This window comes from Mustelus asterias, chromosome 5 (genome assembly GCF_964213995.1).
Source record: "Mustelus asterias chromosome 5, sMusAst1.hap1.1, whole genome shotgun sequence".
In the NCBI taxonomy this organism is placed as follows: Eukaryota; Metazoa; Chordata; class Chondrichthyes; order Carcharhiniformes; family Triakidae; genus Mustelus; species Mustelus asterias.
The window spans coordinates 89,703,731-89,718,114 of NC_135805.1; the positions used below are offsets into that span (position 1 = coordinate 89,703,731).

A 14,384-nucleotide genomic window follows, 5' to 3' on the forward strand; every position below is an offset into this window, starting at 1 on the left:
CAAGGACCCCCAGGTCCCTTTGCACGGTAGCATGTTTTAATTTGTTTCCATTGAGATAGTAATCCCATTTGTTATTATTTCCTCCAAAGTGTATAACCTCGCATTTCTCAACGTTATACTCCATTTGCCATATCCTCGCCCACTCACTCAGCCTGTCCAAATCTCTCTGCAGATCTTCTCCGTCCTCCACACGATTCACTTTTCCACTTATCTTTGTGTCGTCTGCAAACTTCGTTACCCTACACTCCGTCCCCTCCTCCAGATCATCTATATAAATGGTAAACAGTTGCGGCCCGAGTACCGATCCCTGCGGCACGCCACTAGTTACCTTCCTCCAACCGGAAAAACACCCATTTATTCCGACTCTTTGCTTCCTGTCGGATAGCCAGTCCCCAATCCACTTTAACACACTACCCCCAACTCCGTGTGCCCTATGTACCACCTTATCCTGCAAAAGAGAGGGAAGTGTTAATGAGTGAAGTGCAGTGTGTTTGAATGGTGTGCCTTGGTTAAATAGCTGGCAATATGTGAAGTTTTCAGTTGTGTGGATGTGAGGTGAAGCTATGAATGTGAGGGATGAATTGTGACTGACAGTGATTATTGGTAGATGTGTGTTGGGTGGGTGGTGAATTGAACAGTGTGTGAGGCTAGTGGTACATTTAGGCTGTGGCATTTGAAAATAGATTCACTGACTTTGACTACCAGTGTGAAGTTATTGAACTTTTTGTGGCACTCTTTCCAGACCCTCTAGCTTGATATGTGACATTTACCACAACAAGGCCTTCAGTGGAGCCTGCTACTTACTATGTTGTGTTATTATTCAGTGTTCGCCATGTCAAAATCAGTTTTAGAAAGACTTATGCCTCCCATACATTCTCCATGCTCCCTCAGATCACTGATATCACCCTATGACACCTCTCTGCTGCCTATGTAACCTCCATAGCCACCCCCCAATATGCACCATATTAATGAAAAAGAGAGCCTGTCTATGAATGTAATAGAGCAGATGGTTAGATTTTTGCGAGTGTAGAGTTTTTTTCAAATCTGATTTTTTTTAAAATCAGCCAGAAAAATCACAACAGAAAAGATAGCAGCACATGTTGACAGGACATTTTGTAATAATTTTCATTGCATTATGAACTTTCTCCATTGGGAAAGCACTAATCCATCTGAACAAACATAACTTGCTGGTTAGTGTAAGGATCAATTTACCATTAAAGGACAGTTCCTGAGAATGAATCACTGCATTTAAACACATGTGCAGTATATTACAGCACCTAATAGTGACATTTGGAGGTGTGGAACTTGCATTTCAGAATGCTCCAGACTCAGCAAGCTGTCCATTTTTTTCACAAGCTCTCGTGCTTTGGGCTTCCACAACCCAGAAAATCCATTTTTTTCTTTGTTACCGTAGTGGTCCACTGTAGCAGCTACAAGTTTATTGTTTAAAAAGTGCTTTCTGGTCTCAGAGTAAACAATTAAGTGTAAATAAATGAATAGCGTGAAAATAAACCTGTATAACAATGAATTCTTTCAGATCCATCTTGAAGTATTTGCTCTAAAGACAATTGTGTGGTTTTAGAACTAGCTGATGTTACTGAAAAAACACAACGTACATGTACAAAATGATTGTTGTTGCATCATCCTTTTCTGAACCTGTAAACCAATTGAAAGCCACCAAAACCTGTCAGAACAGAAGAACTTTGAGAATGATTGTTTTGGTTATAAGATTGAGGATTTATTTTGAAGAGTTGATTTGACTTCATTAACACCCATATCCAGATCTATTTGGGTTACCTCCAACTTTGGCTTCACTTTCACATCAACTAACAAAGCAACAATCTTATGAATATTGGGCAACTTGACTGTCATGTAGTGATTACTAAAGTCAAAACCCACTTGTATAAAAGAGAGTTTACCTTGCATTCGTTGTGTATTCAGACAGTGCACATCGAACTGCAGAGAAAGTGTGTGTATTTTTGGCAGTTGAATGCCACAGGTGAATTATACTCATTTTGGTCGAACAAAGAGCAGAATGCACAGGAACAGGTCCTTCTGTCTACCAAGCCTGCACCAACACATGATGTCTTTCTAAACTAAAGACCTTTTGCCTCCACGTGGTCCATATCCCTCTATCCCTGCCTATTCATTTATCTGTCAAGATGCCTCTTAAACATTGCCATTGTATCTGCTTCTATCACCTCCTTTGGCAGCGCACTTGCCACCCACTGTGTAAAAAAAAAACTTGCCTCACACATCTCCTTTTAAACTTCCCCCTTATACCTTAAACCCTATGTTCCCTTGTAATTGATATTTCTACCCTGGGAAAAAGACTCCGAATATCCATTCTATCCATGCCTCTGATAATTTTGTAAACTTCTTTCAGGCCGCCTCTCAGCCTCCGACGTTCAAGTGAATACAAACCAAGTTTGTCCAACTTCTCCTCATAGCTAATACCCTCCAAACCAGACAACATACTGATAAACCTTTTCTGTACTCCCTCCAAAGTCTCCACACCCTTATGATAGTGTAGCGATCAGAACTGTATGCAATATTCCAAATTTGGCCTAACTAAAGTTCTATACAGCTGCATATGACTTGCCAATTTTTACACTCTATGCCCTGAATGATGAAGGCAAGCATGCCATATGCCTTCTTGACCACCGTATCTACTTGTGTTGCCACATTCAGGGAACTGTGGACCTGTATGCCTAGTGTGTAATGGTTAAATGAAAGCAATGACTTCATTTGACTTACTGCCATTATATTTTAGAATTAATTTTCAGACTTCTCAATAAAGATAAGGAGCTTTGAATACCAATATTACAATACAAAATGCCAGTGCACACTGCTCTTGATTTTTCAATTATTCCTTCGAATGGTTGGAAAATCGAGTACCATGAGGCAAAATTTCTAATAACTAGTAAGACTTCTCCCTGAAAGCATAATGCCAAAAAATGAATACTTTGAGCCAAATAGCTGGGTGTTTGCATTCCATTCTGAGGAAGGTCTGAACTAAGTGTCAAACTACACAAAAGCTGTGCAAATGTCATACTTCAACACCGTGAAATTTGGAGTAAAGATGATCCTTCGTCTGCCCAAACTATTTGCACACAAACTAATAATGCATGCAAGGATTGAATCCAAATGTTATTGACTTCAATGAAATCAGTGAAATATAGCAGCAAAAAAAATGCAAATTATTGCATGCTGAATTTGCAGCATTCTGCCGTTCAATACTGCAGGTTATGTGCAACTTCACTGTGGTAAAGGAGATGATGTTTCAGGTCAAAGTTAGGCACCAGTGCTATGTGGAGTCAGCATCTGAGGCCTGATGTGATACATGCAGAACTTTTCCCACTCCTTATTGACAAAAAAAAACTTCAACACAGAATAAATTCACCATTTATCTATTTGGCTGTGAGAGTTGAACACGTGCAAAATGTATTGATGTCATTTAACACTTCAGAACGAATTGTATTTCACTCACACTTTGAAAATCCTTCTCAACACAGAGGTTCCTTTCTTTGGAATTGTGGGATGACATGTAAATTTTCAGTCTTGCTGCTGGGGTTTCTTTAAAGGACATTACAGTGAACCCATTGCTAAAGGATTTGTTTAACACCTTGAAGTAGCAATGTATTCAGTGCAGTTAATTAGAATTTATAGTACTAATAAGCATGTAATCATTGCAAAAGTTTTACAGAAATGCTCTCTGATATAATTTTTTGTTCATGTTTTCCTTGGCTGTAATATTTGGTCGAATATTAATTTCCATATGTTATTAAATTTGGCCTTTTCTCATTGTGTGCAATAAAGAGTTTTTGATAAGCATGCAAAATGTAACCATGATGTACCTTTGTTGAGCTGTCAGAGAGTAATGTCAATGTCTGATGGTGTTATAACCTTGTATTTCTTTAATTGTAGAAAATTTTTACTGACCATGAAATTTTTCAGACCATTATTGAAACAAAGAAAATAGGAGAAGAGTAGGCCATTCGGCCCCTCAAGCCTGCTCTGTCATTCATTATGATCATTCATCATTGTTCCTGTAGTTACAACTGGATTGTGCCCTGTGGTGTCCTCCAGCCCCACCAGACCTTGCAGGGTTAGTGGGAGGTCAGTCAAACACTTTGGATACTTCAATAATATCTATCTGCCCATACCTGCTTGAACCTCGTGCGATGATCCTCTAATTCCAGTCACGGTCATACTGATCCTTTGCACAACTGGGCTTATTGATGATTGTTTAAAAAAAATCAGAGGCTTGTATTTCCGATCCCACTCATGGATATCCACTCTCTCAGCATATTGTGAACATTATAAGTCAAGATCCTGTCTGAGACAAAGGAATGTGAATAACTAGCTTAGGGAGACCATGCCATGCCTTTTCTCGTGACCATTGCTCAGTAAGGGGCAGACAAAGATTTTGTCCCTTTATAAGGCAGTCAGTCCACTCCAAACAATATGGCAAAAATCTAATACAATGGGTCTCCAGTCTTCCTGAGGCCTCCAGTGGGGCCTCCACTGATCTCTGCCTGAGGAATCTCTGGGACAGTGTATCTAGTTACCGCTATGGCCTCCTTCCAAAATGTAGGCAGAAGTATGTCCATGCACAATGCATTTATTTATTATTGCTAGATTTGTGAACTTTCAGGTTGTCATGCAATTAAATTCTACTTGTGTGACTTTACATAGCTAATATTTTTTAAGATTTGAAGAAACTCCTCAGCAAACAAATATGAAACAAAGCCTAACAGCATTTTTATAAAAAAACCCAGTATTTAATGAAAGATAAACCATCAGAAACATGTGTGAAATGTAAAGTAGATGTAGTTTTAATAAGGTATTGTGGAATGGAAGTGATAGATAACAGTTGGTCCTTTCAAGGACCATATTAAAGTAATTTCATCTAATCTAGAACCAGTTTGCCCACATAGCAACTATGATTGTCTTGGAAAGTACAAATTATGAAATGCTTCTGAGAGATTGGGTGCCATATAATTACAAATCTTTTTCAGGTTGCAATTTGTTCGTGTGCACATAGAACAATTGACTAGAAATGTTGGGTTTCTTTCATTTCCACTTTCCATTAATCACCTTTTGAAGAGTTATACTTTTAAAGATATGCGCAAAGTTTAATCAACACCACAAACAAAATTTAATTACATTGTACAAAGTGGTCGATGGTGATGAGAATAATCGAAAAATGTTCACTTTGATAAAGCTGCCACAAGCGTTGGTTGTTTACAAGCCATCAAAGCAGCCACAGTTTATCCATCCAGTTGGAAGTGACCATTTCCCTATTAGCAGTTCAAAGTTCGATAGAAGGCATGGATTTATATTCTGACTAATTGTGAAAGATAATGGGGCCGCTTTTGACTCCTGTGGCCTAGCCGGTGATTGGCATGTCTGGGAGGATCAGCGGGGAGGCTCAGACAGTTTTAATGGCCGGGTCTCATTGACCTGCCGTGAGCCAACTTCCCAAAACAAAGCAGATGGGAAACGACTGCTCGGTTGTTAATATCAGGCAGTAGGAAGCTGCTGTTGGGAACCAGAAGAAATGGTTCCTGGTATGAAGGTAAGTGGCCAGGAGGGGATCAAAATTAAGAAATGGGAGCGTTGCAGGGGAGGCCCACATTTTCCTTGTGGGGCCCAGAGGAGCACTCCTGCTTCTCCTGGACTCCAAGGAAACGACAAAAATTTAAAAACAACTTCACCATCCTGGTGTTAAGGACCAAATCAGAAAGCCCAATGTATTTTATGAAGTTAGTCTAGTCCCTAAATTTTACATTTGATTTTGGCTTTAGGGTGAGCATAATGTGTTTCACTCCAGGAACAGAACAAAGAAAATTACAGCACAGGAACAGGCCTTACGACCCTCCAAGCCTGCACCCGACCATGCTGCCCGACTGAACTAAAACCCCTTACCCTTCCGGGGACTGTATCCCTCTATTCCCATCCTATTCATGTATTTGTCCAGACGCCCCTTAAAACTCACTTTTGTATCTGCTTCCACTACCTCCCTTGGAAGCAAGTTCCAGGCACCCAGATTAAACAGATTAAACAATGGGCGGCACGGTAGCACAGTGGTTAGCACTGCTGCTTCATAGCTCCAGGGACCTGGGTTCGATTCCCGGCTTGGGTCACTGTCTGTGTGGAGTTTGCACATTCTCCTTGTGTCTGCGTGGGTTTGCTCCGGTTTCCTCCCACAGTCCAAAGATGTGCGGGTTAGATTGATTGGCCGTGCTAAAATTGCCCCTTAGTGTCGAGATGGGTAGGTTAGAGGGATTAGTGGGTAAATATGTAGGGATATGGGTGTAGGGCCTGGGTGGGATTGTGGTCGGTGTAGACTCGATGGGCCGAATGGCCTCTTTCTACACTGTAGGGTTTCTATGATTTCTATGACCCATCACCCTCCGTGTAAAAAAAAAAACTTGCCTCGTGCATCTCCTTTAAACCTTGCCCCTCACACCTTAAACCTATGTCCCCTAGTAATTGACTCTTCCACCCTGGTTCAAGTGACCCACTAGGAAGCTTTTTTAAAAACAAACTTTATTGAAGAACAGAGTTAGAATATAACAAAAAGTATTACTGTAACTTTTTCCAATTAAAATACTTAAACATGTCAAAGTATAATTCTTAACAGCTAGCTATCTCTACTGTTCCAATTTAGCAGTAGCCCCTATAGACATAAATCCCTGCTTTAGAACCACTTAGCACAGAAACCAAAGATGCTTACATGGGTCGTGCATTTCCAGCCTTTTGACAATCTGGAGAGTGATCTAGTTGGACACTTAGCTTCTAATTCTCATGCACCCTCCAGAGAAAGTTTCGCCCGCAAAAAGGCTTATTTCTTGGAAGATTCCAGTCTCCAGACCTCAGTGAGGGAAAAAGAGAGGCCACTTCTTCTCCCATAAAGCAGACTGACCTTGAGTTACTTGTGTAGGCCTAGCTGTACCCAGTCATATGATCTTACTTGTCAATCAACTTAATCGAGCACTACTCTGCAATATCCTAGGGAAAAACACAAAACAACAGAACACTGCATTAGTTCAGATTAAACAAGCATTGGAGCAATTAAGATCAATTATGTTGCTGCAGTAACAATACCGTGCTTCTGGATCCAGACAAAATGGCTCAGATAAAATGGAAGGGACTAGTAAACACATTCAGCACAGAAACATGAGTAAAATACATTTCTTAAAGGCATAGTATCGTCACGCTGGGCCTCTTCTGGTCCAGAATCCGTTACCTACAAAGTTTGCCTTGTGGGTAGTCATCATGTAGATTGCTATTGATTCAAGGAGATATCTTAGAGTGATATCTTCAAGCTCAATCTGCATATTTGAAAAAGGAAGCTGGCTTCAGGCAGATACCCTTGGTGTCTGCAGTTTAAAATTTCTATTGACCAGATCAGAGTGAGAAGCCAGCTGGTGTATTTCATGTTCCTTTTTAACTGCCCCTCCACCGAGAGTCTGCCAGGCTAGAAGAGTTAGAATTCTGCCCAAAGTTTGATGCTTGCCTGAACTGTGTTTATAATAGGGAGAAAGCAGTATAATAAATTATTCATAGTAACTTCATTGCAGTGTTAATGTAAGCCTACTTGTGACACCAATAAATAAATTTTAAACTTATTCCTACTCTTCAAAAGCATAGAAGATTTAGTACAGATAAATGCAAGCTATTCAGTAAAAAAAGTAAAAATCTACAAAGAGCAACAGGGAAGCACAATACACTCTTTGTAACTGAGAAAAATCTACTTATTAAGCTACAATATGTTTCACCTGAATGAAATCAACTTACTACTTCAAGATTTTGAAAGCTGAATTCTTCAACCAGTTTGTAATATTTAATATTGGAATGATCTTTAAAATTGCAGGTTCTTAAAAATCTCATCTCTTAAACAGGTGGCACCAAAGTATGACACCTCTTCCACCAACCCCTGTTTGAGTCTCTCTAATTTGGTTTCCAACAAACACATGGTGTCAACACAGTTCCACTCGAGTCACTAGGATTATCTCTACTTCACTGTATTCCTCTTGACCTCTCCAACCAACCAACATGTTGACAGATTCCACAGAATCACAGAAAAATCACCAGAATCCCTACAGTGTAGAAGGAGGCCATTCGGCTCATCAGGTTTGCACCGACAACAATCCCACCCAGACCCTATCCCCATAATCCCACGTATTTACCCTGCTAGTTCCCCTCAACACTAATTTAGCATGGCCATTCAACCTAACCCACACATTTGTTTTGGACTGTGGAAGTAAGCTGGAGCACCGGGAGGAAACCCACGCAGACGTGGGAGAATGTGCAAACTTCACACAGACAGTGACCCGAGGCCGGAATTGAACCCGGGTCACTGGCATATGAGGCAGCAGTGCTAACCACTGTGCCACCATGCTGCCCTTAAATGCCATTTTCCTCCACTGCCTTTCAGTCATGGTCCACCTCCTAGTCACCATGCTCTCCTCATATCCATACCAACCCAATCACTACATCTCTTCAAAGGGTTTCTCTTGCCTTATATGTGCAATCATTTCTTGTGTGCCTTGAGCCTCCATCTTCCGTCCCTCTCATTTTTAGTTGCCAAATATGGAGGCAGCTACAGCCAACATCATCCAAATATCCAGCAGCACCATTGATTTAATATAACTAGTGGACTGTTAAACTATCTGTCTGACATCAGTCTTGGATCAGGATTATCTTCCAGCAGCTCAGTGTTGAAAAAACTGAAACCCGTTTAAATTTCTTTGGTAACTCATCAACTCTACTTATTGCCTGAAAACTAAATCCAGTGGTACACAATATTGGGTTTCTCTTTGAAGCTGAATGGAACTTTTTATCCCATGTTTGACCATCACCATCACCATGATGTCTTTCTTTCACATGTGTCTGTAACTCAGTACCCCCACTGATGAAAGCTTACTCCACATCATCATTATCTTGAAGACTTGGTTCTTATGTGTACCACACACTGACTTTTAGCTTCATTCTTTGGACAGAGGCTCTCAATACAAGGACGCAGGTACCTTCAAATTAACTATACTGAATCGGTGTTTCCCAGCAGATTAACTTTAAGCTCCTTCTCTAGCTGTGCAATATTTTCCAGTCATACATGCCAACCAACCTCGTTTATTCTTCAAATTCTTGTCTGCTGCTTATTCCTTAATTTTCCACTACCACCAAAGGCTGGTCTTTCAGCCACTACCCTTTGGAACTCTCTTTCGAAACCATTTTTCATTGCAACCTCTCTCCCTGTCTTCAAAAAATTGTAAAGACGTAGCTTTCGTAGTATTCTTCACCCACCCCAGTTTCCAATTCTTTATTCCTTCTAGGTGCCCACTTGCCCTTTAAATTCTCTCTCAAATTGTCTTTTATCTATGGAACACAATATAATACACTTTGTGTAGGAGAGATATACCAACAGTTTATTTACAAATATTACTTTAGTGATGAATGCTCACAAATCAACCTTGATGGAAAAATGTTCGTATTGTGGAAGAAATTCTGTTAGAATCAACAAGTTGCCAAAAGAGTTTAATGAGTTTACAAAGAAAAAAATGTTAATCAAAGATAAAATAAACTGTCCATTACAGTAAGTAATAAAAATGGCAAATAAAAGATTTTTGCCCTGCTGATCATTCTAATAATCTGCTACATCCTTGTTTATTAAAAAAAATCATATGGTTGTCTGTACCTTGTTTTTATGATACAGAATGATGAGCAGCCAGAGAAAAATAGAAACAAGGAGAAAAGACGAGGCAGGCCAGGGAGAAAACGCAAGCAAACAATGGTAAGCACAGATCCTGTTGTTAAATGTCCCATGATTTTCAAATGCAGTGAGTCCTCTGGTTGCTGGTAGGGATGTACTAAGGGAATGTCAACATTCTTATAAGAATATGAATTGATTGGCTGCCTTTGTTCCCTATAACTGCTCCCAAGTTTTTTTTTACAATCCTTTCCAGTGACTGTTTTACATTTAGCTCTTCTTTCACCATGCAAACCAATTATTGGTTGCCTGACTGCCTCAGCTAGGCACCAGCGCACAGAATTTGAGAGATCGTTCTGTATGGCCCCTGGAAGCTTTTCTTTCCCAGATTCAAGTTTTTTTAAAAAGATGTTAGCTTTGCTTCTCTCCTTCCTTCCAGTTTTTCCCATTAGGTCCAATCTAGTTTCAGCATGCTGGTGCTGAAAGGCCAGTGTAATGTCCAATGTTTTATTTAATCCAAACCCGAAAGAAACACCGCCGCTTCACCAACATCGGAGCGACTTTCTCATTGTACTTCATGTAGCAAAACCCAATTCTTTTTAAATACATTTACAGCTTTGTTACACATAGCACACACAGGAAACCTATCTGTCCTTTCCAAGTTCTCCATTCCACACACCAGCAAGTCAATTTACTGTATGAATATGGCTCTAGTTTAACAATATTTACTGCAGAATTATAGTTTGTGAAATTATTCCGTTAGGAACCTAGTTGATACTGTCCAAATATTTTTCATTTGAGGTTACTGCACGTTGGAAAGGTGTTTCAGTTGAGTTAAACACAATTCCAAAGATTTTCATCTCATTACACCATTTATTTGCATAATTTTGTTTTATAATTATATTTTACAGACACACAAACATATCACTATTTCATGTATTAGGAGAGACGTTTAATAGTATCATTACTATTTAGGATTGAAAATGCTACCTTTTGAAGTCATCATAGTCATATGGCTAATCTTCAGTATATAGTTAGAGTCACAAAAGCAGTTGACAGTACTCACCTCTTGTTATTATTGTCCATATGTGTGTTGAGTCAACCTTCTTCTGGACTGTTCTGCACATTTATGAAAATGTTGAATTATTCTGAAAGTTAACTTAATGCATTTATCCTTGCCAAGTTCTAACTACATATATGCCCAGAGATAGCAGGACCCTTCTTATGTGTTAGTGTTTGTGTCCAAATAGATGATTTGACTGACATCTCAACATTATTACTAAATATTATAGTTAAAAGCAGAATGCTGCATATCTGAAACTTGCTCTCTGTTAGACTTTGCCAATCGCACTTAATAGTGCATTGGAGTTGGCTTTAAAGAGTGTATGTACATAAATACTTAATGTGATATAAATTTAATCTACTTTCTAAATAGCTTCCCAGAATTATGTCAGTAAATACATCATTGCTTTCGCAATGATGGGAAGGGCAGCTTGCTTTGTGTTGTGCTTTACTTTACATTGTGCCAGCAGTCACATATGTACTGTGTTTGAGATTCTTGGATCTCCTATATTAGATACCTTGAGAAGAAAAAGAGAATACTTGAGCAAAAGATCAAAAACAAGCGGGCTGAAACATCAAACTCATTTCAAACTCAAAACAGCTTTGCGCTTTATGCAGAAGCTACCGCGTGACCTGCTAAAAGTTTCGAGCACTGCTTTAAGGTGTTTCAGATTCCTCCTCTTCTCATGTTGGCCAGGTTGTTAGTAACTTGGAATAGTTTTGTGTTTATTCAAGTTATTTATCTAGTGAGGTAGAAACTGTAGCCATCCTTCTGTAAAAGCTAACATGCATAATTTATCTAGGATTATCTTCCAGACTCACATGCAATGATTCAGTCAACTGCACCTTGTAGTCAAATACAGATTTATGATAGCCATACTATTTTGTGCTTTGAGTTGGCTCAACCTTTTGATTTATTAAATCAAACTGTAAAACAGTTTTGATATTGGAAAATAGTACCCTTTCTTGTTAGGAACCAAATATTAAGTTGATTAGCATTGCCAAGCAGCAACATTAGCGAAGAAGACACTCAACTGTAATATACTCAGTAAATCAATAGCATTTGGATAAGAAGGCAATGTCTCTTGTTTCAGTAACTTGCTTTATCAGTTTGTGGGATATAAATACAAAAATATGATTAGGATTTAATGCACCAAATCCTATAAATATCTTATAATTATGAAAATGTATTCATTATTACGGAAAAATAGTAAGGACATTTTTAAATGTTCATGTTTTCTAAGAGTGTGGTAAAGTTGAGGTCAACTAATAAAAGGTTGAACTGGGGAGAAAACAGAAGAGAAACGGCAGGTTGACTCCAATTTATGCTGGCAATTTATAGTTGCCTCCTTAATGAATGTTTTAGATCAGTACTGTACAAACACATTCATGAAATAAACATACTTACATTCAGAGTAAACTTTGGACAGGAAAAGACTGCTCTAATGACCCTGTCCCAAGCAGTCAATATTCCGTTTTCTTGTGATGAAGAAAGCGCCAAATGTTTGAACTTTTTATTGATATCTATACTCTATCACTTATGTTATCCTTCTGATGAGTTCTTCTGAACCTTTTACTTTGGTTTAATATATTTCCTGTAATTTTGGTGTCCAAAACTACATGCATTACTCCAGCTGTGGCCTCGCCAATGTCTCTCAGAAATCCAATATTATTTGTTTTTAATGTACCGGGTATAAAACCCAGTCTCACTTGTTATTTTGTGGGCTTTTCTACCTGCACTGCACTCCCACCCCCTCCCTGAAAGATCTTTCTCGATTCTTCACCATTTAGGGCATGTTTTCACTTTTTTCTCCCTAACTAAACTACTTCACATTTCTTGTATCCAACTTGCCATCTCACTGATATCTCTAACCCTTCCCATTCATTGATCCCTAAACCTACCTATTCATTGATCCCTAAACCTACCCATTCACTGATCTCTCTAAACCTGCCCATTCACTGATCTCTCTGTTAGAGATCAATCATATTCGCTGATTCTGTCTTCTTGTAGTCTCTTGTGTTTCTGTTCGATTAATCTTAATCCCTAAATTGAGCAAGATTGTCAAACATTTGATATAATTCCTCTTCTGCCCAAACTGAAATAAATTGTATAACTTAGATACAAATATAAGAACAATGACACACAGGAAGGACCCTCTGGCTCATCTAACCTGCGTATCACAATATATATACGCTCCACCTCACCGGAAAACATGTGATCTCTGGGGAGAGGCAAAAAAGCTCAGATAAAAAGGCCAGTTTGGGGGGAAATTATCTGGTAAATTCATTTCTGATCCATCTAGGTGATCAAAGCTAATGCAGGAGATCACTTCAACCCTAAATTCCTTGCAGTACCTCACTTTTGTAATTCCTTTATGCAACGTGAACTGTAACATGTTTCTGAATAGTACCAGTTATCCATTATTGTCCTGAAATGTAACAATTTTGTACTGTTAATTTACACCCCAAGATTCCTATTTAAACCGTTTTGCCCGAGTTTATTTAGGGGGCAGGTGTTGGTGTTGCAGCATTTTAAAGCCTTTAAATTGCACTATGGAATTGTTGCGCACAAACATATTTAAAAGAAATGTTTCCTCTGCTATTTTAACAAAGAAATTAAATTGTTTCAAATACATAGATCAACAGCACACTGACAACACAGAATCAGCTAAGGGCTGAAAGGCCAGTAGTCAGGTCACGCATTGTGTCACCTGGTTTATGTTTAGACCCTGACCCCAAAGAGGCACCACAAAGATGAGGAAGCAGATAGAGTCAATGATAGACTCCTGAGGTGATGGTGTGGGGCAGGAAGGGACACCAGGTGGAATTCTCCCAAACCCAAGTCAAAATAGTGCGAACAATTTCAAACAAATGCATTCAGCATTTGCGCACAACTGTTCCAAAGCACAATTTCAGTACCTAAAGTTTCTGTGTCATGTCAATTGACAAAGTGAATGATGCACATTCTTCAAGCTAAGTATAGCAGGCATTAAAGATTGGAGGGACAATTGAATGATCTGGAGCTTTTGATGGGGAACAGTGGTCACAAGGAAGATACCTTGGGAAACTGCAGGCAGCAAACTTCCAACCATTCATTTTAATAAATGGAATATCTTCAATAATTTTCTGACCCGCCTTGGTGGGCATCAGTGGAAAGTCCCATTGGCGTGAAACCGATTTCTGGGCCTTACACAATATTCTCCCCTCACATTCGCCATAGAACCCACCAAATTGGGTGAATTCCACCCAGTTCCCCTTCCTGCCCCACACCATCACCTCTGGAGTTTTTCCAAGATCTATCATTGACTCCATCCACTTCCTCATCTACATGGTGCCTCTTTGGGATCAGGGTCTAAACATAAACTGTTGACACAATGCGTGACCTGACCACTGTTCTCTCAGCCCTTCGCTGATTCTGTGCTGTCAGTGTGCTTGAACGACATTGAGTCACTTTAGAACAGAGATGAGGAGAAATTTCTTCAGCCAGAGAGTGGTAGGTCTGTGGAATTCATTGCCACAGAGGGCTGTGGAGGCCGAGACGTTGAGCGTCTTCAAGACAGAAATTGATAAATTCTTGATTTCTCGAGGAATTAAGGGCTATGGG

At 39.4% G+C, this 14,384-nt stretch overlaps 1 protein-coding gene across 12 annotated transcripts in view; it reads left to right on the forward strand.

Annotated features, from left to right (window-relative positions):
* dnmt3aa (DNA (cytosine-5-)-methyltransferase 3 alpha a) overlaps window positions 1–14,384 on the forward strand; it is a 516,733-nt gene that overhangs the window by 46,404 nt on the left and 455,945 nt on the right. For 11 of the 12 annotated variants that reach the window (XR_013497772.1, XR_013497773.1, XM_078213021.1 and 8 more), the window contains exon 3: window positions 9,725–9,802. The exons of the other annotated variant lie outside the window; for it this stretch is intronic. Coding sequence is in view for 9 of the 11 variants with exons in the window: in XM_078213021.1 (XP_078069147.1) it covers window positions 9,725–9,802 (78 nt within the window). In the remaining 2 variants the exon portion in view is untranslated. The remainder of the gene's footprint in view (window positions 1–9,724; window positions 9,803–14,384) is intronic. 12 annotated transcript variants of the gene reach the window in all.